This window comes from Mytilus galloprovincialis, chromosome 10 (assembly GCF_965363235.1).
Source record: "Mytilus galloprovincialis chromosome 10, xbMytGall1.hap1.1, whole genome shotgun sequence".
Classification (NCBI taxonomy): Eukaryota; Metazoa; Mollusca; class Bivalvia; order Mytilida; family Mytilidae; genus Mytilus; species Mytilus galloprovincialis.
In genome coordinates, this window is record NC_134847.1 from 63,627,469 (window position 1) to 63,652,896 (window position 25,428).

The 25,428-nt window shown below is 32.2% G+C and overlaps 2 protein-coding genes across 2 annotated transcripts; one reads left to right on the forward strand and one right to left on the reverse strand.

The window, feature by feature from the left end:
- Positions 1 to 253: 253 nt before the first annotated feature.
- On the reverse strand, positions 254 to 7,623 carry LOC143049550 (high-affinity choline transporter 1-like). Its single transcript, XM_076223155.1, has 7 exons — positions 7,253 to 7,623; positions 5,818 to 5,978; positions 5,477 to 5,625; positions 5,039 to 5,191; positions 4,373 to 4,502; positions 2,177 to 2,406; positions 254 to 1,355 (listed from the first exon to the last, which is right to left on the reverse strand). The coding sequence occupies exons 1-7, from the start codon at positions 7,417 to 7,419 to the stop codon at positions 756 to 758; spliced, it is 1,590 nt and encodes a 529-aa protein (XP_076079270.1). The 5' UTR covers positions 7,420 to 7,623; the 3' UTR covers positions 254 to 755.
- Positions 7,624 to 10,964: 3,341 nt separating this feature from the next.
- Positions 10,965 to 25,027, forward strand: LOC143048093 (T-complex protein 1 subunit beta-like). The gene is made up of 16 exons (XM_076221545.1): positions 10,965 to 11,104; positions 11,935 to 12,012; positions 14,225 to 14,290; positions 14,930 to 15,032; positions 15,304 to 15,380; positions 16,564 to 16,676; positions 18,213 to 18,339; positions 18,675 to 18,750; positions 19,281 to 19,381; positions 20,628 to 20,755; positions 20,897 to 21,000; positions 21,335 to 21,442; positions 21,850 to 21,990; positions 22,883 to 22,986; positions 23,649 to 23,748; positions 24,761 to 25,027. Exons 2-16 carry the CDS (start codon positions 11,935 to 11,937, stop codon positions 24,931 to 24,933), a joined length of 1,599 nt encoding a protein of 532 aa, XP_076077660.1. The 5' UTR covers positions 10,965 to 11,104; the 3' UTR covers positions 24,934 to 25,027.
- The last annotated feature ends 401 nt before the right edge of the window (positions 25,028 to 25,428 follow it).

The following is a 25,428-nucleotide window of genomic DNA, read 5'->3' on the forward strand; positions in this document are numbered from 1 at the left end:
CTTTTTCGTCACAGTATATACAAACTGGATGCGAGGCATACCGATATTTTATATTATATATGTTTGAAAGTTAGTTAGCCTCTAAAGAGAAACAAGTGGATCATCGAGCAGACACAATAACTCTCCACACATTGCTGAGTTTTAACCAGCGTAAACTTATGTCACAACTGCAATAGTACTTTTTTTTTCTTTAACTTCAATTTTTTTCGATATTGCTTAGTTGTATTTTATAGAATTAGGAGGAAAAACTAACTAAGTAATTAACTTATTTTATTAAGCATAAAATCAATCCAGTATAAAAGGAAAATCGCTGAAATACATATAAACATTGACATAACAAACATACATACACTGTATATCATTCAGAAGGTAATACACTGTATACCATTCAGAAGGTAATCAGCTTGTTTTAGGAAGTATACAGTTATGTACATTTGGGGCAAATATAATTGAAATCATCTTTCAACCAAAAGGAACTGGAACCGTCGAACAGATGAACACGACATAGTGCCAAAGTCATCCACTTTTTTCTGATAAATGAATATTGTTACATCAATCAATATTGCCACAATTAGTATACACCTTCTTACCTTGAACGTAGTTTATTACCAATGCAATGACGGTTTTTGTTAAATGTATGCATCGCTTTTTTTCATTTTCAACATATGTTCATTAGTATAGGTATTCTTCTTCAACTGTTTCATCCGAAACTTCGTATGTAAAATAACTATTTTCACTTCAATACGATTTTACTATTAAAGTTTCGTTTGAAGTAGCTCTTGATTTGAAGCAGCTTCTGTATAAGGCGGTGGTACATCATCTACTCCCTCTGCATACGTTGTGACGGTCATTTTACTTGACATTTCTACATTTAATTCTTGTGCTGGATGAAAGATTTTATTCGGCTTTTTCTTTGGTAAGTTAACAATGCACTTAAAAACGTCGTATTTCTTACTTAAAATGCCTCTTTTGAAAAGATAATTTGCTGAATATGACACTGTAAATATAGATACAAATGTAAGCAGCATTGCAAATGTTTTGTATGGGAAAAGTTGCGTGTTGGAGTCTTCTAGATACCATGGATATCTGATCAAAGGTTTAAACCCTAAAAGGTTATCGCCCCCTGCTAGCCGAAAGAAGAGTCCAATAATGAATCCAGCTAGAGATCCGTATGTGTTTGTACCAGTGAAATACACAACACATGTAAGTTGTGGATAAACCATGACATACACAAAATCCGAGCACAAGAACCACAATTCATATATTGAACCAACAGTTATTGCAATCACTGTAGCGACGACTCCAACTCCAAAAATTGCAATTCTTAACACCCATGTCAGTTCGCGTTCGGATGCCTAAAAAAAACCGAAAATTAGTATTACGTTGGAGACGCTTAAAATAAATGATTCCCTGGAAGAAAGCTTAAAGAAACTCCAAATGAAAGAAGTTAACTGAAAAGGTCACTTTTGAACTTTTATTTATCCGTCGGGCAAGTTGCCATTAGATGGATTTGATTATTATTTCTGTCCTTTTTTTGTTTGTTCTTCCAACTGTTTCGTTTCTTATATAAACCTGTTGGCTTTGAAATAGTTGGCTTTAAGCGTTGATGAAGGTAAATTAATTCAGAAAAAGCACTTTGGATGAATAAAATTTAAAATTGTTCTTTTAATTTTTATAACTTTATGTAACGATTTGTTTTAGCTCTTATCATTTGCACCTTGTGTCTTCAAGCATCATTTATTATTCAATTACACACAATTCATTTAAAAACAAAAATCACAAATTTTAAAACTGTATGTAACGTTGGGTGTTTTTTGTTTGTTTGCTGTTATCATCTGCACCTTGTGTCTTCAATCATCATTTATAATTCATTGTAACAGTTTTTGTTATTAACGAGCTTATATTTGTTTTTTAATCTTTCTTGTACATAAATTAGGCCGTTAGTTTTCTCGTTTGAATTGTTTTATATTGTCATTTCGGGGCCTTTTATAGCTGACTATGCGGTATGGGCTTTGTTCATTGTTGTAGGCCGTACGGTGACCTATAATTGTTAATTTCTGTGTCATTTTGGTCTCTTGTGGAGAGTTGTCTCATTGACAATCATACCACATCTTCTTTTTTATATCAAAATTTTACGCTCAAATCAATTAAAAACATTACCACTAATTCAACTCACCTGTTGTCTGAATATTGCTCTATAAATGTTTCTCGAAAACATCCCACTAGCAGACAAAACAGAAGAATCGGCAGACGACATAACTGCCGCGGCTACAGCTCCCAAACCAAAGAAGGACACAGCACTCGGGCATAGATACTGCAAAACCAATGGTAATACCATTCGTTCATTACCTTTCGGTAGTGCCCCTGAGAAATTTTTTGCTAACTCATATCCAGTTTGACTCCAGTCTGTTGATAAAAGATATATCCATAATCAGTCATTTCCTGTTGTCTTTATATCTAACTTAATGTGTACTAAAGCGAGAAATTATTAACATTTTAACTTTATACTGTATATACTTTCAACTTCAAAAACCTTTTTGTTGGCGTCTTTGTCAAATTAACTTGTTTAAACTCCACATATTTTTATGCTCTATTTATGGGCATTATTTTTTTCTGGTCTGTGCGTCCGTTCGTCCGTTTGTCCGTTCAGGTTAAAATTTTTGGTCGAGGTAGTTTTTGAAGTCCAATCAACTTGATACTTAGTGCACATGTGCCCTATGATATGATCTTTCTAATTTCAATGCCAAATTAGAAATTTTCCCTCATTTTCATGGTCCTCTGAACATAGAAAATGATAGTGCGGATGGGGCATCCGTGTACTGAGGACACATTCTTGTTTGTTGGTGTTTTTGTTATATTTATCTGTGTGTTTGTTTAAATACTTTAGTAACTAAAACTTAATCAGCAGGGGTTGATCCAGACGTTTTCAAAAGGGGGTTCCCAAACCAGGATAAAAAGGGGGGTTCCAAACATATGTCTCTATTTAAATGCATTGATCGTCCAAAAAGGGGATACCAACCTCCGTACCGCCCCTGGATCCACCACTGGCCAGGTATACTGTATGTCTGTGATGTATATTTATACAGTTTTCACTTCTGTGTCCCAATTATTGTCACATATGTCCGTTTGTGTAGCTCGCCAAAGTTTGTAAATATGACGGAACTATAAAAGTTTCATACAAGTCGGAGGTTTAACTGGCTAAAAAAATAGTTGTAACTCACTAGTTTCTTCGGGAAATGTCGGTACCAAGTCAGGAATGTGGCAGTTGTTTTCCAGTTGTTTTATCAAGTTCAACTTCGATTTTGTCAATTTAATGGACTTTGTGAATTTACCCTGGAGTTCAGTATTACACTTTTTCAGATATCATCTAATAATATATTTTTCAAGTACAGGACAATTTTTGACTTTATACTTGAAAAACTACCTATGGTTTTTATTCTTCTAAATTTAGTATTTCTAACATGTTAGTACTTTTTTAAACCAAAACCTACAAAAAATACAATTCGGACATGTATGTAGCCTGTATACAGTCGTTATTGTAAATAACTAATTCAAAATTCGTTCATCATAGTTTTCGGAATGTATAACATTTATTGCATAAGCTTTAGTTCAAATTCGAGAGAAAGGAGATGTTGTCCAAGTTTTCTACATTTTCGTAGCGAGAACAAATACATGTGATATTTTCCTAAAATGTACAAACTACTGATTTAGCGGACAATCTATAATTTACGCCTGAAAAAAATGTAGCTTTATTTTACAGACGTTTCTTTTCCATTAAATCCACAATATTTTATCCACGGGGACTGCAAAGTAAGTTATACTGAACACCAATTAACGTAAAAATAATTTAAATGTATCCGTTCACTTCCAATAAAAGCAGGATCCATGATAATTATGCGTATACTATTTTGTATCCATACATTAAACTTCAGATTCATGTCCTCCTTAAAGCAACCAAGAAAAACACACATTTGCTTCAGCCGATAAAGCACGGTTAGGTTTAAATTAATAAAGTCATGAACTCTTGCTTTCCAACTGCATGGTTTATAAGCTGTTAATGAAAATACATCAAAGAAATACTTTCGCGGACCATCGCACTTTAGCGTATCATCATGTAGGCATCGCACTTTAGCACAGACCAACGCACTTTGGCGTGACCATCGTACTTTAGCGTCCCCATCGCACTTTAGAGTCCTACATATATGAATAATACAGTAACAGTGCCCTATTGTTAATTTTAAAAAACATTAAAAAGAACATAAATGTTTACTCAATTTTAAAATCTAGTGGATTTCGATATTGAAAAATTACAGAAAATCATTTCGATTTTTATGATTAAAATTTCGTGACGTCAGACGTTATAAATTCATACCTGTTTGTGCAGCAATAGCTCCTATGAGTAATGGTGGAATAGTAAGAAACAGACAAGCGAAGCCGGCAAAGTACGACAAATTCTCTGCTATCCTAGTTGTCCGTGCTGATAAAACTCTTTGGAAATATACCTAAATTATAAAAATAAGAATAGCATTGCAATTGTCAAACATGTGTTCAGTCTCAAACAATTATAACAGAAGACAATTATCACAAAAATAATTGCAGAAAACGTCACAATTTGGAAAAAAAACTGTCTGTTCTCTAAAATATCCTTTTAAACAATGAAATATAAACTAAACAAAAAACTCGTCGTTTTATATCAAATAAATAAAATGTTCTTTATCAAAATTAAGCCATACGAATGCTTCGACTATTATATGACAATGGTAATTAAGTAAAGGTGACATACATTGTACACACAATGCTACGACGAGACGTTTTAATTCGTATTTTGAAATTAGTGATTTGGTTTTTTATGTTTTATACTGTGTTTTTTTCAAGTGAGATTAAACACTTACTGAAATTGTTGATGATCGGTTTACCGTGGTCGATGTAATGAGTTTTGAGAAGGGATACAAATACATCGCTATAGATATATAATAGGTCATTTTCAATTTTATAAGAAACAGTAGTTGTTATATTCGGTAAATATTTTAAAAAGTACCTGCCACCCGATTCCCCCGAATATCAGCAGTAAAAACGCATCAATGTACTGCCCGGAGTATGCTGGGTCTAGTTCCTGTATCCAGACTGTTGTGTAATTTACTGATATACTCGTCACTGCATCGTGTGTCATGGCAAAAGGTATAGACAACCACTGCAAACGAAATATAACTTTATAGTAAAAAAAATTTATGTAGGAATGGTTTTCTATCATGTGTTGTTTAACAACAATACAAATGTGCACATCAACAGTATAGTCACCATCGTTTTAAACATAAAATACAGACCAAACAAACAGTTTCTCTATGATAAGCATTTAATTGGATATGTGTATTATAGCAGATTCATTGAACAGTAAATATGTTTCCGTGAATACAAAATAAGCTTAGGTTTTTAACTCGATGCATTTGGATGTTAAAACAAAAGGAGGAATACTTACAAGACCAAAGAATATGCATAAGAGCTGCACAACATCTGTATACGCTACAGAATATAGCCCACCAAACAAAGTGTAAAAAACAGCAATACATGCAGATATTATGACCGCTACGTCGTAGTTCAGTGATATAATAACTGACAATGTTGATCCTAAAAAAAGAATTATATAGTATTTACTAGTATATGTATCGGATCCTTTGTTCGTGAGTATCATCATATACATTTATTAAGGAAAAACATTTGGTTATTGTAAAGAAGAAAATAAAATAGAATATTAAAAAAACAAAAAGATGTAAATAAAATGCGTGAATTTAATAGCAAAAGTTGACGAAAAAGACATACCTAGAGCACCCAGAATTGCAGCTGACCAAAAGAGTTCCCCCATTAGTGAAGGGAGATACAGCAGTCCTCCCATCCGGTCGCCATATTTTTGTTGTATGGGATCTAACATTGTAACATATCCTTGGGATCTCATTCGTTTGGCAAAGAAAAATCCACCTAAAGATAATGAAAATAGTATACATTTTATTCATTTATTTGAATCAGTAGTAAAATAGATAAAGGACTTTCTGATATGATGTTCTTTTAAAACGGCTGGATCTGCGCCTGGAAGAGAAAAAGTAAATGAAGATATTCCTTCTACTGATGAAAATAATCCACTATTTCGAAATTGCTGTCATCACGTTTAATCATAACCTGAGTGCATTTTAAGTATTTACGACATGTGACGAAATTACTTGAGTCGTAAATATCATGATGGCGTTCCAATCGTTTCTTTCATTCCTATACCAGACGGAACAAAGTGGGACAGTGATAACTGAATATGTGCTTGCTTGGCTACTTGCTTGATTATTTGATTGATTGTTGGTTGCGTAGGGTCTAGTGGCAAATTTACATATTCAAGACGAGAACAAAGCAGATGATTAAATGATTCGGGGAAACATGTTTGCCTCGCAACAGACCTTTCTAAGATTTTTTTACATTAGTTCTTTGACGTGAAGAAAGCTCGACACTCTCTCTTCACTAGACATTGAATTTAACGTCCCCAATTCCGATTGGGCTTTGCTGCAACAAAATTGACGCCACACTTTATTAAGATTTCAATGCCAGATGGATGGGAGGAATCCAAGTCTTGACCACATTTATATACCGAAGTCAACGGACTTGGAGTTGTATAGATAATAAAATTGATGTCAAGTTGTTTACGTCTGTTCTATAGATCGTCCTGAACATGCATGAAATATTTGCCACTGAACGCTAAGACGTTACGCACGTTATTGCGTCAATACTGTGTATTCAACAAGTCCACACTAATAAACAGCTTTTCTATAAAATCATAACAGTTAAGATATATAAAACTTATATCCATAGACTAGACAGGTAAATACTATTTCGAAAAAAGTGCAAATTGTTTTATCATACTTTACTATAAGTATGGACAATATATTGACAAAACGTCAAAAATATGCTTGTCAGTTGTAACAGACTATACGCATAATAACTTTAGCAGGGGTGTTTGTGTTCTTCAAAACAGTGTTATATCCACGAAAATTCAAATGAATGATATGCTTTATATATAAAGTATTACAATATTACTGAATATGCGTTCCTGTATTAGCAGATCATGGTCTATTTAAGAGTCACGGCAAACTGTGGGTGATTCGAAAAAACTTTATTGAAACGCACTTATATAATGCATCAACATATATATACTTGTCACACTTACTACCTTACGAGAATTTTAATATTCAAGAACATACATTATAACTATAAATACTTGCCAGTCATTGTAAACACGCCCACGAAAACACCTATATCTCTCCCAGCTAACATTAAATCCTCATTATTCGAATTCCTTTTTCTTCTTGCAGCCCATAATCCTATGCCGAGAATCAGAATATAGAAGAGAATCACTGCAATCAGACCTGGAACATTGACATCCATGTTGATGTGCGACAAATTATTTTATGACATTCATTTAACTCATCCTATTTGAGACCATAAGCTTGGTTGATAGACCACGAAGATAGTTTTAACTTATGCTGTTTGTGATCAGTTTAACACACCTTCAAGTATTATCTTCACCTGCGGTTTATTGCCGTTCTTATGCACAATATTACTTAAAAGTACCTAAAAAGGCAATAAATATAAAAAGATTTCATGTTTAACATTTATTTGTATATATCAAACAAAAGTTATGCAACTTCAGTAAACTGCCAAAGGTCCGTAAATAAGGACTTCATAAATCTTCACACTGAGATAAGATAATTAAGATATATCAGTATCAAAACAATCGGATTTCTACTAAAAACATGAAATAGCACAAATAAACAATATAATGGCTAACCTTTACAAATTGTGACTTGGATATGGAGAGTTGTCTCATTGGCACTCATACCACATCTTCTTACATCTAATAACAATTTACAAATATGTAACATTCCATATGATTGCTAAATTTGTTTCTATCTTTTTTTCAAATTGTTACGCGAAACCTGATAATGAATGTTCAATTAGTATTCAACTAATAAAAAAGGATGTATATGCATCAGCTAGGTCTTTAAATTTGATGTGAAACTCAGCATTAGTCATATTAGAGAACTTCGTGACGTATTTACCAGTTGCAATAGGCCTTGAACTAGCTTTCAGTAACCGATAGTCCTCTTATATCGGTGCTTTGTGTCTTGAATTTGTGTTACTTGTGTTTGTGTTTGTTAACGATCTATTGATTTAATCAACTTTGCAACTGCATGCTGATTTTGTTTGCCGGTTTGTTTAAATGTTGTGCTGTCACACCAATGTCCTGTGTTAGAAGAGGGTTGAGCGCTCTCAAAATGTTCAACCCTGTCACATTCTTTTAAAGTCAGAAGTCATAATTCAGTGGTTGTTAATGGTTCATTTCTGTCATATTTTTCGTAAAAAAAACCTCTGGTGAATACTAGTGTCTCATTTGCAATCTCCTTATTTTAATATACTCAATGTTTCACGATCTTCGTAATGTGCCAGACAATTGAAAGAGACGTGGACGCATGGTTGTATTATATGACTCTGGTAGTACATTTATTGTCAAAGCCTGACTTTAAATGAATTACAACATGAAGTTTGAGTTGACACGTATACAATCATATTTCGTTTTAATATTCTTATAAACGATTTGTTATATCAACACTTCTTTTAATATGACGAATAAGTTATGGCTATCTTAATACCATTGATTTCAGCATAGTAAAGTTACTATATTAGTTATATAATGTCCTCTGTATCGTTTGAGTATTAACAATTAAGGATTTCAATTTTAAATCTTTGTATAAACCCGATGGTGCATAACTTAATGCCAAATGAACTGGTCATTTTCTTTCATTGGGGAAGAGGGAATGAAATAAAATACAGGAATTTATTTTCTTGTTTTAGGTCGCCAAGACTTTACTTACAAATCACACAATCAATCACTCTTCAGAAAAAGTTGACTCTGAAAAATAGTTTCAGTCAAACTTATAATGGGATAAACATATTGATAACATGACATCATAAGCAATTTTGAAATCTGTCTTTTGGATTTATTCGTAGAAAAATTAAAATAGCTTCAACTAAAGTTAAAATTCAAGCACTTGTCCGACCATTTTGGATCCACATCAAAAACAGCAAATTTCACAAATTAAAAAAGTTCAGCGAAGAGCAGCATGCTTCCATAACATCAGTTCAGTTACTGAAAGGATGACACACTTAAAATTGTAGCCAATTTAAGTTAGAGATTTGCGATACAGACTTTGTTTTCTTTTACAAAATTATACACCAAATTGTTGCAGTCCCTCCATTTAATCTTTTGATCAAACAAGACAATAGAACCAGACATATATAGCAATCCACACTTATTTAGGCAAATACAAACATCTAAAAACTGTTATAAATATATATTCATTTTATCCACGTACAGTTATAGATTGGAATCATCTGCCACAACACATAGTGTCATGCATCCAGTATAATACAGCTATTCAAGAGTATGATCTCAGAATCAGCTCACACTCCTCCCTATTTTCTATCCCTAACTATTATTGTTATCAAGTGTATATAGTTTTATCTAAATGTTATTTTTGATTTTGTTTCTTATTTTTTTCTGGTTACCTTGTAAAATATAAAAAAGAAGAAGATTATAGTCGACACCCGGCGAATAATCTTCAATAATTGATGGATAGCTAGAAACTGAAAGAAGAAGAAAATACATCAAAGACACCTTTCCAAAGACCTTACAATTTCATTACCTTTTTAAAAAAAAATACCGCATTGTTTTATAACAAAAAATGCATATACAATGTCTATAATAAAATAACTATTATTTAAAAAAATGTTCACTAGTAGTGGTGTTAACGTTATAGCATGGTCAAGCAAGGGGAGTTGTTTGTTACCTTGATAACCCTAATCAAGATGTGCCTGCTATGGTCTCAATGACATGTATATTCACTCCTTGTGTATAGTACTCTGCCCCTCCACATCATCTCAATTCATTTTTGCACATATGTGTTGCATTTACCCTTTATTAAATAAGTTAGTACATAAGCATCACACGATGAAACTTTCCTGTGGATAGTATGTTGAAACTGATTTGGATACTAGGGGCTGAACATTTTTTTCGTGCCAAAAAAATATATATTTAAGATTGTAGGGAGGACCCGTCGATTGTGACATGCGGATATGAGTTCGCCTCTGTACGACATTAAAAAAAATCATATAAATTCAAGTTTAATGGACTTTTTACTTACAAAAAAACCTTAAGTATTGGAAATTATTGAAATTTATATATTGATAAAATGTTTTGAACTCAGAAAAGTATCGATATAGTACAGATATATTTTATGCAACCCATAGAGCATATTAGAGATATTTTTTTTTTACTAATATGACTCACTGTACCATGTGTACGGTTCCGAACCTGTGGTTTTACGAGAGACATGTGTATATATGTCTCTGGGTTTTATATCTTAGAAATGATTTCTATGCATATTTCAGGATATATGAAGTTATCAGTAACATTATTGTCAGTGGCGGATCCAGAAATTTTCATAAGTGGGGGCTCACTGACTGACCTAAGAGAGGCCCCGCTCCAGTCACGCTTCAATGATTCCCTATATAAGCAACCATTTTTTTTTCCAAAAAGGGGGGCCCTGGCCCCCTGCCCCCCCCCCCCCCCCCCCCTAAATCCGCCTCTGATTGTGTCAATACTGAGATTACTATATAATTTATAGTAATCTCAGGTCAATATTATATAAATCAGTGTAATAATTACTTTCCTCTTCGTGTGCCCTTTGTATTTGAATAAAACTGTTTAATCTTTTCTTGTATATACAGACACGTTAAAAAATACCATATCTAACTCCTATATTTCATCTTAAACCATATTACGTGGCTCGAATATTAACATTTGCCGGAACATTCCTATATTTGTTTCCGACATTTTGTTTTCTCTGTTAGATTTTTAGAACTGGTGCCCTGTTTTCCTTACAGTTTGGTGTACCTTTACTAGTCAATAAAGTTTCAGTACATACGCGTCTGAACGGGAACATTCTAGAGAAAAGAAACACTACTGACACAATTTTTAGACCAGAAAGGTTTTAGTAAGACTGCAAAAAAGGTAAATGACATATTAGTGGATACAAAAATCTCCGTAAATCATAATTTTAGTCTCCAATTATTAACGAAACGATATCGTTATTTCCTTCACATGGTATTTTGGTAACCATGTGGTTTACACCCCCCTTTTATGTCAGAGGTAGTTACTACTGCATATACTTTATCGTTTACGGTGTGGATTGAGTTTAACATGTTCAGATAAAAGATATAGTCCTAATAGATTAATATATCCTAATAGATTAATATATCAAAATTATACATTATCATAACCTTAATAAATTAGAAATTAACATTTTTTACAACTCCTCCATGTGTTTATATGTGTTTTTGGGATATTTAGAATGCATTGTGACCATTGAAAAGCTTAGCACAAATTCATATGTTTACAAAAACATATAAACTAATGATAGACAATTAAAACATAAAACCTGAATTTAAAAGGCCAAAGAAAAAAGTCCCTATATTATCATTGACATTGTGATGGGTTTATGTCCTTAGACCATGTAGACATTGATGTGTAAAGGTAAGGTCCACCTAGAAAATTTCAATTAACCTGTATTGACCACTTGATGAGACATTAAAAATCATACTCTTCTGTAGTCAAAATAATAAGGTCTGAATTTAAAGAAATTTGAATCCTGACATCCCAAAATTTGAAAAAAGAATTTCCAGATCCCGAAAGGATCAATCTCGAAATCCTGAGCTTATAAACACCTGATACCAGAGTCCTGACAAAAGTCAGACTCCCCCTCATACATTTTTGATATATTATACATGCACATGTGTATGTCACTGAATTTACTTTATTATGAAAGAAAACCTTTATTGCAGATGTCGTCATTAGCATTGAACCCTATACAGATTTTCAGCCAAGGTGCTGAAGAAGAGAAGGCAGAAACTGCTAGATTGGTAAGTTCATACTCTTTGAGTAATTTCCATGAAAGGATAACTTGTTAACAATATTAAATTATTAACCCTCTTCCTGTCACTACTTTTATATGGTTGCATTTCCTGTGCCAGAAAATACTACAGATGGATGTTTGTGACATACCCAAAAATGACGTCTATCAATAAACATTGTATGAGCTCACATCCTAATGAAAGATTCAGCAGATTCAAAGCACCTGTTTTTTTTTCCATCTTCATTTATTTTTTATATTGAAACTTTAAATAGTTCAATTCAAGTCAATTTTTTTCTAATGACATGTTCAACATATGAAAACTACAGGATTTTGATATTAAAATATATAATTGTCATTAGAGTTACATTTTTAAAAAAAACTTGAATGAAGTAAGACATTATTTTAAAAGATTACCATATCATATGGTCATTCATTTGTTTATATATGCTTTTGTTTAAAATTTTATGTTAAGTTTAGTACAAACACACTTCATCTACTTTCTTTGACATACATGTATATCAGTCAAGGGTCTAACTTAAATAAGTTATTAGAGAAAATAACATACATGTTGTTATTGTGGGCTAAATTATCAAAAAACTGTGATAACATATGTATGTTACATGTTTTAAAGGGAAAATATACAACCTTTATTTTGTAAAATTTTTCTCAAGTTCTATTGATATTATAATTTTCTTTATGTATACTTATCTTTGCAAAGATATACCAGCTCATAGTTTACCAATCATGCATAGTACACCTACATGTATGTTATTACAGAAAAGATATTCCAAAGGGTGTTATTACAGCTTCTCTATATCTCTTTAGAGGCTTTGCTCTGACATTCATAACAATGTATTTCAATTCATTGTAAATATGATGATCAGAGCTTTTAATGAGGCACTGCGCAAGATTCCAAGTGTCTCATTTACTCTCATATAGTAAGTTACATGCTTGTAATAACTAAGCCTTGTTATTACAGCTTAGTTTGCCCTTAACGGCCTTGTCTCATTGATTTACCATGGTTGATCAAAATTTTATAAATGGATTTAGAAAATTAGTTATCAAGGTAATAAATTAAGCTACTGCGCAAATTTTTAAGAATTCTCAAGTGCCCATTAAAGATAAAATATATTTAACTGATAACAAACATGTTATTACAGATTAAGGAAAAAAGAGTAGACAAGTCATGAAAGTTTCTGTAATAACACATGCATGTTATTTTTCTCTGATAACTTATTTAAGTTGGACCCTTGACTGTATTTTTTAATTGAATTTTTGCTTCTTGATAGAGACATCAAAATACACCTCAAAATATTTTGAAAAAAATCAGATCAGCAATTGTGGTAATATGAGGTAGGCATTACCTGTGAAAGGAGACGAAGTCTGTATGAATTAATTTTTTTTAAATTCTAACATATTTTAATTTCAAAATGGAAATACCGATTTTGGTTCTGTTGTTAAGGATTTACTTGTGACGTTATTTAAGTTATGACGACATGTTCAATGTAAACAAAGAAACGTGATCATCAGGTATCAGGTTTATTCATATCGAAGACAAAGAATTATTAAAAATGAAATTGATGTTGTATTCCTTGAGTTTCTATATATTTTCTAGACTACTCAAAAGTCGCATGACACCGAGACCGGAAGAAGGAAGTAGATTTCTGCGTTATGCGCAAATGCGGAAATTAAAAAAAAGTGACCCAAAAAAAGATAACAATTTTGAGTTCATTAGTACAATGAAAATTTTCGAGAAATTTTCCTGTATTTAAATTTTTTTATTGATTTTTCTACTGTAATAGGGGACTTCGTCCCCATATTATTGCAAATGAGTTTGTCATCAACCTAAGACCACTGGATGATTTAAAGTATGATTGATTCGTGTTTAACTCCACTTAGTCTTTTAACACTTTTGTTCTATTTTGTGGCAGTCAGTTTTTATTGGTGGAGGACGCCAGAGTGCGCTGAGCGATGCACGATTTTCAGTGGGAAAACTGACAATCATAGTCAATAAAGATTGGAGTCAAGGCCACCTGCCACATGCTGGAAATTGAACTCACAATCACACTTTTGACAGGCTAGTTGTACAGTAATTCCACTACTTATACCACTCTGAAACTTAGGCCTCCTTGTAAAGTATTACTTGTATACCTTAAATAGAACATTTATTTGTAAGAATTATTTACTTGGGTGTATTTAATGAAGATTTTTTTTTTTAGTCATCATTTGTTGGAGCCATTGCTATTGGTGATCTTGTCAAGAGTACATTAGGTCCAAAAGGAATGGTAAATAATTAAAGACTTTTACTATGTATATAGATGTAAGAAGATGTGGTATGAGTGCCATCTCCATCCAAGTCACAATTTGTGAAAGAAAACCATTATAGGTCTTTAACACGAAGTCTTAGTTCAAACTGAACAGCAAGCTATAAAGAGTCCCAAAAATGACTAGTATATGGCCATGGAAAACCAACAGTCTAATCTATTCAATAAACGAGAAACACTTCTGAACCACATCAACAAATGACAACTACTGAAAATCAGCTTCCTGACTTGGGACAGGTGCAAACCATTGCATCGGGTTTAAACATTGAAATAGGTACCAATCTTCACCTTTACCAGAAACTATAGTGTTACATCACAACATAGAAAGACACAATTTAAAATATCAATTGGAATGGCTTAACTCAATCAAAAGACATATGAATCCAAGTGAACATACACTGAACAAATAAATTTGATCTATGAGACTATGTGAATACAAAATCAATAAAATATGGACTATACATGCTGGCAGGCTCTTTATAAATGTTATTTCTCATTGATGGTAAAGGAATTGGTCAGTGAAAAAAAAGTGAATAAAGGCTTCGAAATCGAAGTATGTCAATTAATATACAATATATTCTATTTATGAAATAATTACAGGACAAGATTCTGCAAAGTGGTGAGGGTATCCAAGTAACAAATGATGGTGCAACCATACTGAAATCCATAGGTGTAGATCTTCCTGCAGCCAAAGTATTGGTTGGTAAGTACAAACATACCAACATCTATAAGTGTAGACTGTCCTTTTTGCTTTCGATATATAAGAGTTAACAGTCATACTGAAATCCTTTAGTGCAAATATTTCTGATGCCAAATATTTGGTTGGTAAGTAACAGTTTAAATATACATAAACATGTAGATACATGCATGTATTTTGTAAATGCCTTTTTATTTTGTATAAATTTAAGTTGAAAGTGGTTGCCATTGAAAGAACCATATCTTATATAACACCAAGCATGTTTTTCACTTTGTAGATATATCCAAAGTACAGGATGATGAAGTAGGAGATGGTACCACCTCTGTTGTTGTGTTTGCTTGTGAACTTTTAAAAGTAAGTGTGGACATGTTTGATTATTATCTCAAATGTTCAATCACATGGATCATACATATTTCGAAAAAAAAGAAAAAGTTCACACAAAAAGTATTTATTATTTTTATTATACTTTTATAGTATAACCAACAAGTGACACATAAAACAATGAACATTTCATATAATAATACTAGCGCCCAGATGACAGCTTGTGTCCTGTCTGTCCATTTGTCTCTGTCTTATTTATCTTTCAAAAATTTTGTTTGCTTTTATTGCATTTTATAATTATTTTCTTTCCCTGCCTTGCCAAACAAACTAAAGTATGCCTATTGAGGAGTGGTGAAATGCTGAAAAGGTGGTGAACTTATAGTACAAAGTTTATTAAGATCCATAGATTACCTGAACAATCCAGATCTTTTAAATATTTTATATGTTCCAGACCGTATGAGTATTTGGACCGTACGCGTACGGTCCGGACCGTATACGTATACTCGTACGGTCCGACCATACGCGTACGGTCGGACCGTATGAGTATACGCGTACGGTCCAGCTGACCATACATGTTTTGGAATCATATGGTTTAAATTCAAACAAATTTTTATCAAAATCCTTATTATTAGTTATACAAATTGTTATTATTACAATAAGACGGATAAATTGAATAAGCGAACAATTGAAATCGAATATTTGTTTGATTTTATATCCGTGAATCCTTTTGTGTTACTCTGGCCCAAGGTGAAACTTGCTTCCACAAGGAACGTCATATTTTTTTTTACATTTTCATGCATGTTCCTTTGCATATGCATTTTTTTGTAAAGTTCCTAAATATTCTTCAACAATTGTCCTCCCACATTATGTTTACTTCCGAGAATTTCAATGAGCATACTTGGCTGAAATTAATGAATTACTGACATGCTTAATACAGGAGATTAACAGATTAAATAAGCGTGATTTTTTTTAAATTTAAAATATTAAGTTTTTATTTCAATTACTATAATTGAAATTTTTATATTAATTTGAGATAGAAGTTATTTTGATACTTGTTATATATACATTTGTATGTAATAAACCTGACCAACTTCTTAATATTAGTCAGACCGTACGCGTACGGTCCAAATACTCATACGGTCTGGAACATATATATTAGATACAACACTTATCTTGTGCTCTGCTCAATTATTTAACATTTGATTGTAATTTATAGGAAGCTGAACAACTGATTTCCCAGAAAATCCACCCACAGACAATTATTGCTGGTTGGAGGTTAGCTACAGATGAAGCTAGAAAGGCTCTAACAGAATTTGCAAGAGATCACGGGTAATTAACAAAATAAAATTTAATATTTAAATTTTTTTTCAAATTTAAAAGAAATTTTATTATGCAAAGCTACATGAAACTGATTTTTTGTCGAGCCTGCAACTTTTGTTGCAGAAAGCTCGACATAGGGATAGTGATCCGGCGGCGGCTACGGCGGCTACGGCGGCGGTGTTAGCTCACTTCTTAAAAGCTTTATATTTCAGAAGGTGGAAGACCTGGATGCTTCTTACTTTGTATATAGATGCTTCATGTTACGAAGTTTCCGTCAGTCACATGTCCAATGTCCTTGACCTCATTTTCATGGTTCAGTGACCACTTGAAAAAAAAGTTCAAATTTTTTGTAATGTTGAATTCTCTCTTATTATAAGTAATAGGATAACTATATTTGGTATGTGAGTACCTTGCAAGGTCCTCACGTCTGTCAGACAGTTTTCACTTGACCTCGACCTCATTTCATGGATCAGTGATCAAGGTTAAGTTTTGGTGGTCAAGTCCATATCTCAGATACTATAAGCAATAGGGCTAGTATATTCGGTGTATGGAATGACTGTAAGGTGTACATGTCCAACTGGCAGGTGTCATCTGACCTTGACCTCATTTTCATGGTTCAGTGGTTATAGTTAAATTTTTGTGTTTTGGTCTGTTTTTCTCATACTATATGCAATAGGTATACTATATTTGTTGTATGGAATGATGGTAAGGTGTACATGTCTAGCGGGCAGATGTCATGTGACCTTGACCTCATTTTCATGGTTCAGCGGTCAAAGTTAAATTTTTGAGTTTTGGTCTTTTTATCTAATACTGTATGCCATGGGTCAACTATATTTGGTGTATGGAAATATTTTATGATCTTTATGTCAGTCGCGCAGGTTTTATTTGACCGTGACATCATTTTCACGGTTCATTGCACAGTGTTAAGTTTTTGTGTTTTGGTCTATTTTTCTTAAACTATAACATGTATAAGTAATGGGTCAACTATATATGAATAGAAGCATTGTTAGCTGTATATGTCTGCCTGGCATGGTTCATCTGACCTTGACCTCATTTTCAAGGTTCATTGGTCTTTGTTTAGTTATCTTGGTTAATGTTAAGTTTATGAGACAGTTGTAATAAAACTAAGCTTTATACTTAGGACTATCAACATAATATCAATGATTAGTATAGAAGGCGAGACATTTCAGCGTGTGCACTCTTGTTCTTCTGAAGGAAATATTCCTTTTTGCTAGAAAATACACAAGGTTGTGGTCCTTTAAAAAGACCAGGAAGAGAGTAAATTTTAGAAAAGCGTTAGTTTGTGTAAAATATAAATACATACTTGGCTCAGTTTTGAAGACCGTACTTTAGCTTATAATGGTTTACTTTTATAAATTAGGACTTAGATGTAGAGTTGTCTCATTGGCACTCATACCACATCTTTTTATATCTATAACCATTGATTACATAAATGTTGTAATAAATATGTCATATTATCATACAGCCATGACTTTAATGTTTTAAAGAACTGTATGATTAATGTCTACCATGTTTTCTTTCCAGAAAAGATGAAAAGAAATTTAAGAAAGATTTAATGAACATAGCTAGGACCACACTTAGTTCAAAAATATTGACACAATACAAGGACCACTTTTCAAATCTCTGTGTTGATGCTGTTCTTAGATTAAAGGTTAAAGACTTCTTATAATGAAAATATATAGTGAACAAGTAAAAAGTACTAGGAATGTTTTGTTATTGCTTTATTGGCCTCAACTTTTCAGAATGCTTCCTTTAACTAAAGTTTAAAGAGATTACATTTATTATCAAAAGACTATCTATTACTGCAAAATGAAGTCTCCTTAAAGTTTCAATGTTTTACTTTCTGACCAAATGTTATTCTTTTTTTTTAAGCATAGTTTTTATCATTTCATTTCTTTCATGTGGTTTAGGAAATATTTTGGATTTTATAAATTTATCACTATTTAGTAATTGACTGAAAATGTAACAATTTTCTCTGTTTTCTAGGGAAGTGGAAATTTAGATGCTATACAGTTGATCAAAATACTTGGAGGCGGTTTACAAGACTCATATTTAGATGAAGGTATGTTTTACCCCTGTTTCTTATTGATACATGCAGCTATTTCGGCAAATTAGAAATTGTGAAGTTGGTAAATGTTTGTGTTTTTTCAAAAGTCTATGATTGATAATCCCCCCCCCCCCCCCCCCCCCAAAAAAAAAAACACAACCTCCCTTACTGTATTGATATGAATTACAAGTGATTTGGGGAGTAACTGTCAATGAGACAGAATTCAAACAACAAAATTGAATATCTCTTTGGTGTCTCCTTTCCTTTTGAAACAAAAACAGGACACAGGATATTTATCACCAGATGTCAGTTTATCCTTTTTTTAGTAGAAGGTGGATATATCAGAAAAAATGTCATTTTGGTGTGGGGGTAGGATAACAACAATTGAGTATTGAGGTCTTTTATTCCTAGTCTGAATTTTAGACTAGACATAAAAGGGGAGGTTGGGTGTATGTCAATGAAACAGTTTCCCAATAACAAAAATAACCAAAAGATGTTGAATTAATTTCGTTTCAATATTGACCTTGCTTTTTTATTTGTTTCAGGATTTTTGTTAGAAAAGAAAATAGGTGTCGGACAACCTAAAAGATTAGAAAACTGTAAAATATTAGTAGCTAACACACCCATGGATAGTGATAAAATAAAGGTAAGAATTACAATTGATCTGTGTAATTATGAGTCGTCAGTTCTGTTTATGTTTGATATTGTGAACCAAATTATTTTTGTAGATTCTTTCTTATTGAATTACAAATTTATTAAGAACGCAAAAATAAATCGAGCTAATTCACACATTTCCTTTTATCTGACAATCAATAAAATTGTTTGTATAACCCTTTATTAGATGGTTATTTCTACAATAATAAACAAAAAAACTCACTTGTTGCGCCTAAAAATCTTCTTTTTATCAAATTTTATTACATTCTGAAGCGGCACAGAAGCCAGAAAACGCCCAGTGTTTATATTTGACGCTGGAAGCATACCTATGACGTCACCTAGTGTAGGGACCAAAGAACATTGCATCTTTTCGCGGAATTTTCTTTAATGAACATTTTACACTGAAATAATGATTGAAATTTAATTATAAACTTGTTTTGCATTAGAATAGAGATAACTGTATTGTATTTGAAGCTTTGCGGAAGTCCATCGGTAGTTTTACTGTCGCTCCGCGTCGCCAGGTAAACTAAATTTGCAACAGTAAAACTACCGATGCACGTCCTTAAAGCTTCAAATACAATACAGTTATCTCTTAATTGACAAGTCATCAAAATGATTTTCATAGTTGTCATGCCGTGAGAAGCTTTCAAAGATATAACACTTCAGTTGGTATGAAACATGGAGTGTTGAAACAAAAAAGTCATTGTATTTTGCTTGCACAGTCTGAAACACAGTGTTTTAATAACGACAAAAAAAATCAATGCGAAAAAATGACAATGAAATGTACATTGTATGATCAAATCAGCCTGATACACAAAATCAGTTTATCTTGTGGAAGTTAGAGTAGTCTCCCCTTGAGATGAGCTTTGGTTGACTGAATTATATTACTACACCTGTTAATCCATCAAATCTCAATAGGCTCGTCATAGGCTTCCTGATAACCATGAAAACAAAAATTGACTACAATAAACTGTTACTAGTCGGGTTATGAAAACATGTGAAAAGGGAGATAACTCAAATTAAATTATTGATACTAATTTGCTGTTTTCCTGTTTGAATTTTATAGCTTTTATGTTAAAAACTAATTAAAGCATGATTTTGATGTATAACTAATTCTAAGCCACTGAAAATGCATGAAGAAAATTCAAAGATGTAAAATAAAATAATTGGTTTATCTTTTTATTAACAAAAAAACTATTATACTGATCTGAATAATAAAAATGTTCTAATTTCCTCAGATATTTGGATCTAAAGTAAAAGTAGATGCTGTTTCTAAAGTAGCAGAATTGGAATTAGCAGAAAAAGAAAAGATGAAGGACAAAGTGAATAAGATCTGTAAAGTAGGATGTAATGTATTCATTAACAGGTAAATAATCCCTTTATTCACAAAATCATCAAAAGGTATACATCAAATATTAATGAATAAAAAAATATAAACACCATAACATATTTATATATATAGATAAAAGATTCTAAGCATTATCTGTAATATGATTTTGTTTTGTAGACAATTGATATACAACTATCCAGAACAGCTGTTTTCAGACAATGGAGTTATGTCTATAGAGCATGCTGACTTTGAAGGAGTTGAAAGATTAGCTTTAGTTACAGGTACTTACATCTTATTTACATGGGTGAAAATCAACATTAGAAACTGCTACTGTATTCTAACTCTTTTACAAGAAATATGTTCACTTGTCAGCACGTTGAAATCAGAATCAAAACACAGAAGTGATATACTGCAATTTTTACAACTTATGAAAACTGAACACTTGGTAATATGAACTTTTTTTTGTTGGACATTTTTGGTCATTATTTGATCTTATATAAACTTTTTTAAAACATTCATGAAAATTTACAAAATTGTGGGTTTGCTGCAAGGAACAATCATATACAGTTATTGTGTATATAAATTTTCAACAGTTATTTAAAACATTTATTTTAGGTGGAGAAATCTGTTCAACGTTTGATGCACCAGATTTAATCAAATTGGGTCACTGTGATTTGATTGAAGAAATTATGATTGGTGAAGATAAGCTGATCAAATTCTCAGGTATGTCATATCCCATGTTATTGTTCACAAAATTATTGTTACTTGGAAAATTTGTGTTTCTACATGTACATTCAACCTCAGAGCTTTTTACTTCCATCAAGGCACCTTACATGTCGAGTCCTTAGTTCAAGTAGATCCAATTACTAAAAGGAAGTATTAAGTGAATAAAACAAAAATCAATGTATGTATCAAATGTTCTTATTGGAGTTAAATCACTATTTATTCCTGATTTAGTACAAGCACTTTGTAAATTAACATTACATGCAGTCTGACAGCTTAAACAATTTAGTATAAAAAAATGTAAACAATTGTTGCAGGAAGTCATTATGTCAAGTTCATGGGGATGTGTTATGTTTATTGTACTGAGTGATGAGACGTTGTGATATTTTTATGATATAATATTTCAGGTGTTAAACTTGGAGAAGCCTGTACTATCATTTTACGAGGAGCGACAAAACAAATCTTAGATGAAGCCGACAGATCTATTCATGATGCCCTGTGTGTTCTTACTCAGACAGTCAAGGAAACAAAGACAGTTTTTGGTGGAGGTAATATTTTAGTCCATTCATTTTCATATTATCATAACTGCAAGCTGTTGATGTGATTTTTAAAATGTTTGTGGTTAAATAGAAAAAGAAATTTGGAAGATATATATTTGATGCAAGCATCATAAATAGCTTTTGTGATAAATCCTTTTCAAGTTGACTGGACCTTATTTAATGTCATTTCTTGTATAACGTGAGGGTACCCTAATTTCACCCTTTTTGACAGTTTTCCACTTGGGTTAATTTAAGAAACAGACAAATGTTTCCTTTCTATTAAGATTTTGTAGCTGTATCTTTTTATGCCCCATTCCTTGGCATTATGTTTTTTGGTCCATTTGTTTGTTTGTTTGTCTATTCTGCCTTTTCTGCTTCAGGTTAAAGTTTTTGGGCAAGGTATTTTTTTATTAAGTTGAAGTCCAAACTTAGTAAACATGTTCCCTATGATATGACCTTTCTAATTTTAACGCCAAATTAGAGTTTTTACCCCAGTTTCAGGGTCCACTGAACATAGAAACGATAGTGTGAGGAGGGCATCAGTGTACTATGGACTTATTCTTGTTTACTATACATTTCCTCAAATTAGATTTTAAATCCATTCTGAATGACAGGAAAATGAGTTTGAACTGATTTTCAAGCATTCAAAGATTATGAATACTTAGAATTGCATACATGTTTTACTATTAAAAATCAAAGAGCAGATGTTTTTTTTATAGTAACCAATGTGTGTAGTTTTAGAAATATATATATATATGTTGTAGATGTGCATAATGACAAATAATGATTTGTTTAGTCAATAAGAAAACTTAGTTTTAGGTAAAATGGGTTAAAATTTGGTATTTGGTGCAATTTGAGTACTGTGATACTGTTGTTAACATTGCATCTTGATAAATTATAGGAAGTTCAGAAATGTTGATGGCTGATGCTGTATCCAGATTGGCAGCAAGAACACCTGGTAAAGAAGCTGTTGCTATGGAAGCATATGCTAAAGCTCTAAGACAGGTAAATAGTTAGAATTACTGTATTAGACTTTTCTTCAGCAAATTCCATTAATGAACAATATACAACAGAAGATGTGATATGATTGCCAATGAACAGCTCTTCACAAGAGACCAAATGACACAGGAATTAACAACTAAAGGTCACCGTATGGCCTTCAACAAGGAGCAACACCCATACATTATAGTCAAACATTAAAGGCCCAGAAATGACAAATGTAAAACAATGCCTAAGAAGCTAATACATTTTGTGCAAGACCTTCAGTAATGGAGGTCATGATATTTTCCAGTCTGTGAGTCTGTATATCTTGTATGAGGTGAAAGCTAACCAAAACTAACATTTGAAGTTTGAATACTTACTGACCTAGACATTAGATGTCATTAGGTATTTGGTGTTAATTTCATAAAGATGGTTTGAAGTGTTAGCAATAAGAATCTAGGGTGAAAAAGATTTTTGAGGGTTGTTTATTATTTCAATAGTTCACCCATAAATTATCTTTTTTCTTATGATTGAAGTTGTAAAAAGATGCAGTATCAATCACTTAGCAGAATTCTGTGATAAGAAAATGTCTTTATTTTTCAATTTCTGGTATTAAACAAGTGTTTTCAATTTTATGAGTTAAAATTAATCATATTGATAATTAGTTACATCATTTCTATTTATAGCTTCCATCCATCATGATAGACAATGCTGGTTATGATACAGCCCAGTTAATCTCAGAACTTAGAGCTTGTCATACACAAAAGAAACACACCATGGGAATAAGTAAGTTCAAAGTGTATTATTGTACCTTACATATATTTGAAACAGTTCTATTGGGTGAAACGTTATCACGTGACATGGAATAATTAATTTCTTTTTCATTCAATTGCAAGGAAGGACGAATAACCCTTAAAATTTCCACCAGCGGTGAATAACCCTATTATTCACCAGCGAATAACCTTTTTAGATTGTTGATTTGTACTTGAGTTATCTCCCATGAAAATGATGTCACAGACGTAAATAAACAAAATGGCAGCGTTCACGTTACAATGAAAGCCCACCGAGAGTCGAGGAGGCATTGGAATTGAACAGAGTGCCAGCAGCTGATGATAGCTCTTATAGAGTAATGGTCCTTTTCAGGGCCATCAATATTTTACAAAAAGATTCTACCTTTGTTGTACATTCTAGAAATTCTAGAACACAAATGTATTTTCAAACCTCAGCTTGTCTTCGACTTTGTTTATATGTAAAGTTAAAAAATATAGAAAGTGTTTGAAAGGCATTTCCACTGTTAGTTCGGTATAATAAAACAATTGTGGCCCCTTAGAATCGATGAATATCCAAAATTGTCAACCCTTAAAAGTTATTTCACTTTGGGCTGCGCCCTCATTGAAATAACCTTCTCGTGTTGACAATTTTGGATATTCACCTCTTCAAAGGGCCATAATATTATAATATTATTTCGTCTTTGAGGTCTTAAACCAATTGTCTGATTGTTTATACTGTAAATTTAGAAGTGATTACCATGTTTATACTAATGATAAAAATGGGACAGTATCAGGTTGGCAATAATAAAAACTTGATTTTCCATTATGAAACTTTTGCAGTTGCATTAATTAGATTTCACTTTTTTTACAAAGTTCATGGACTCTTAAAAAAGAATGTGTGCATTTATTTCTGTATATACATTATTTATATAGTAAACCTGACAAAAATCTCTTGATAATTACAAAAAATATCTGGTTGCAGTGAGTCCTATTATATGACTAAATCTGACCTCATGATTTTATTACAGATATGGATGAAGGAAAGGTAGATGACATGGAAATCAACGGCATTACAGAATCTTTCCAAGTAAAAAGGCAGGTCATCATGAGTGGTTCAGAAGCTGCAGAGATGATCCTTCGTGTTGATGATATTGTCAAAGCAGCTCCTCGACCCAGACAAAGGGACGATAGGCACTGTTAACAAATCAGACTTTATATTCATTGTGTAACATTTTTTCTACTTACATAAATTATTCAGCTGTCGATGAACAAAATTAATAAAAAAATAACATCATTGTATTGTTGATCATATTGTCTGTTCGTTATAAAATACAAAACAGTAAATTGCAGTCGCATTTTAAAAATGTCAATGGAAGATTATTATTTTTCTTAAATACTGTAAGTTCATTTATTTTCTGGAGTGAGAAAGAATTACATTTCCATGAATATTGGATTTCATGGTTTTGGCAAATTCTACGTAGAAGCCTATACATAATATGTAGTTCATTGAACATTGAAATTCATGGTTAAGTTGTCAGGATTAGATCTATTTCTTGGTAATTATATGTTATAGATCAATAAAAAAATTACATATATCAGGATTCAAATTTCGTACACCAGACAAGTTGTTCTGCAAAAAACTCATCAGTAAAGCTTGAAAAAAAGTTATAACGGCAGAATGTAATATGAAGTTGGG

Coding starts and splice junctions, on each gene's coding strand:
- LOC143048093 (XM_076221545.1), top strand. CDS start 11,935: ATGTCGTCATTAGCATTGAACCCTATACAGATTTTCAGCCAAGGTGCT. Junction 15,381..16,563: donor TTGCTTGTGAACTTTTAAAA/GTAAGTGTGGAC, acceptor TGTAATTTATAG/GAAGCTGAACAACTGATTTC. Junction 19,382..20,627: donor TGGATAGTGATAAAATAAAG/GTAAGAATTACA, acceptor TAATTTCCTCAG/ATATTTGGATCTAAAGTAAA.
- LOC143049550 (XM_076223155.1), bottom strand. CDS start 7,419: ATGGATGTCAATGTTCCAGGTCTGATTGCAGTGATTCTCTTCTATATT. Junction 5,979..7,252: donor GTGTTTACAATGACTGGCAA/GTATTTATAGTT, acceptor ATTTTCATTATC/TTTAGGTGGATTTTTCTTTG. Junction 2,407..4,372: donor AGCTATTGCTGCACAAACAG/GTATGAATTTAT, acceptor TTTTATCAACAG/ACTGGAGTCAAACTGGATAT.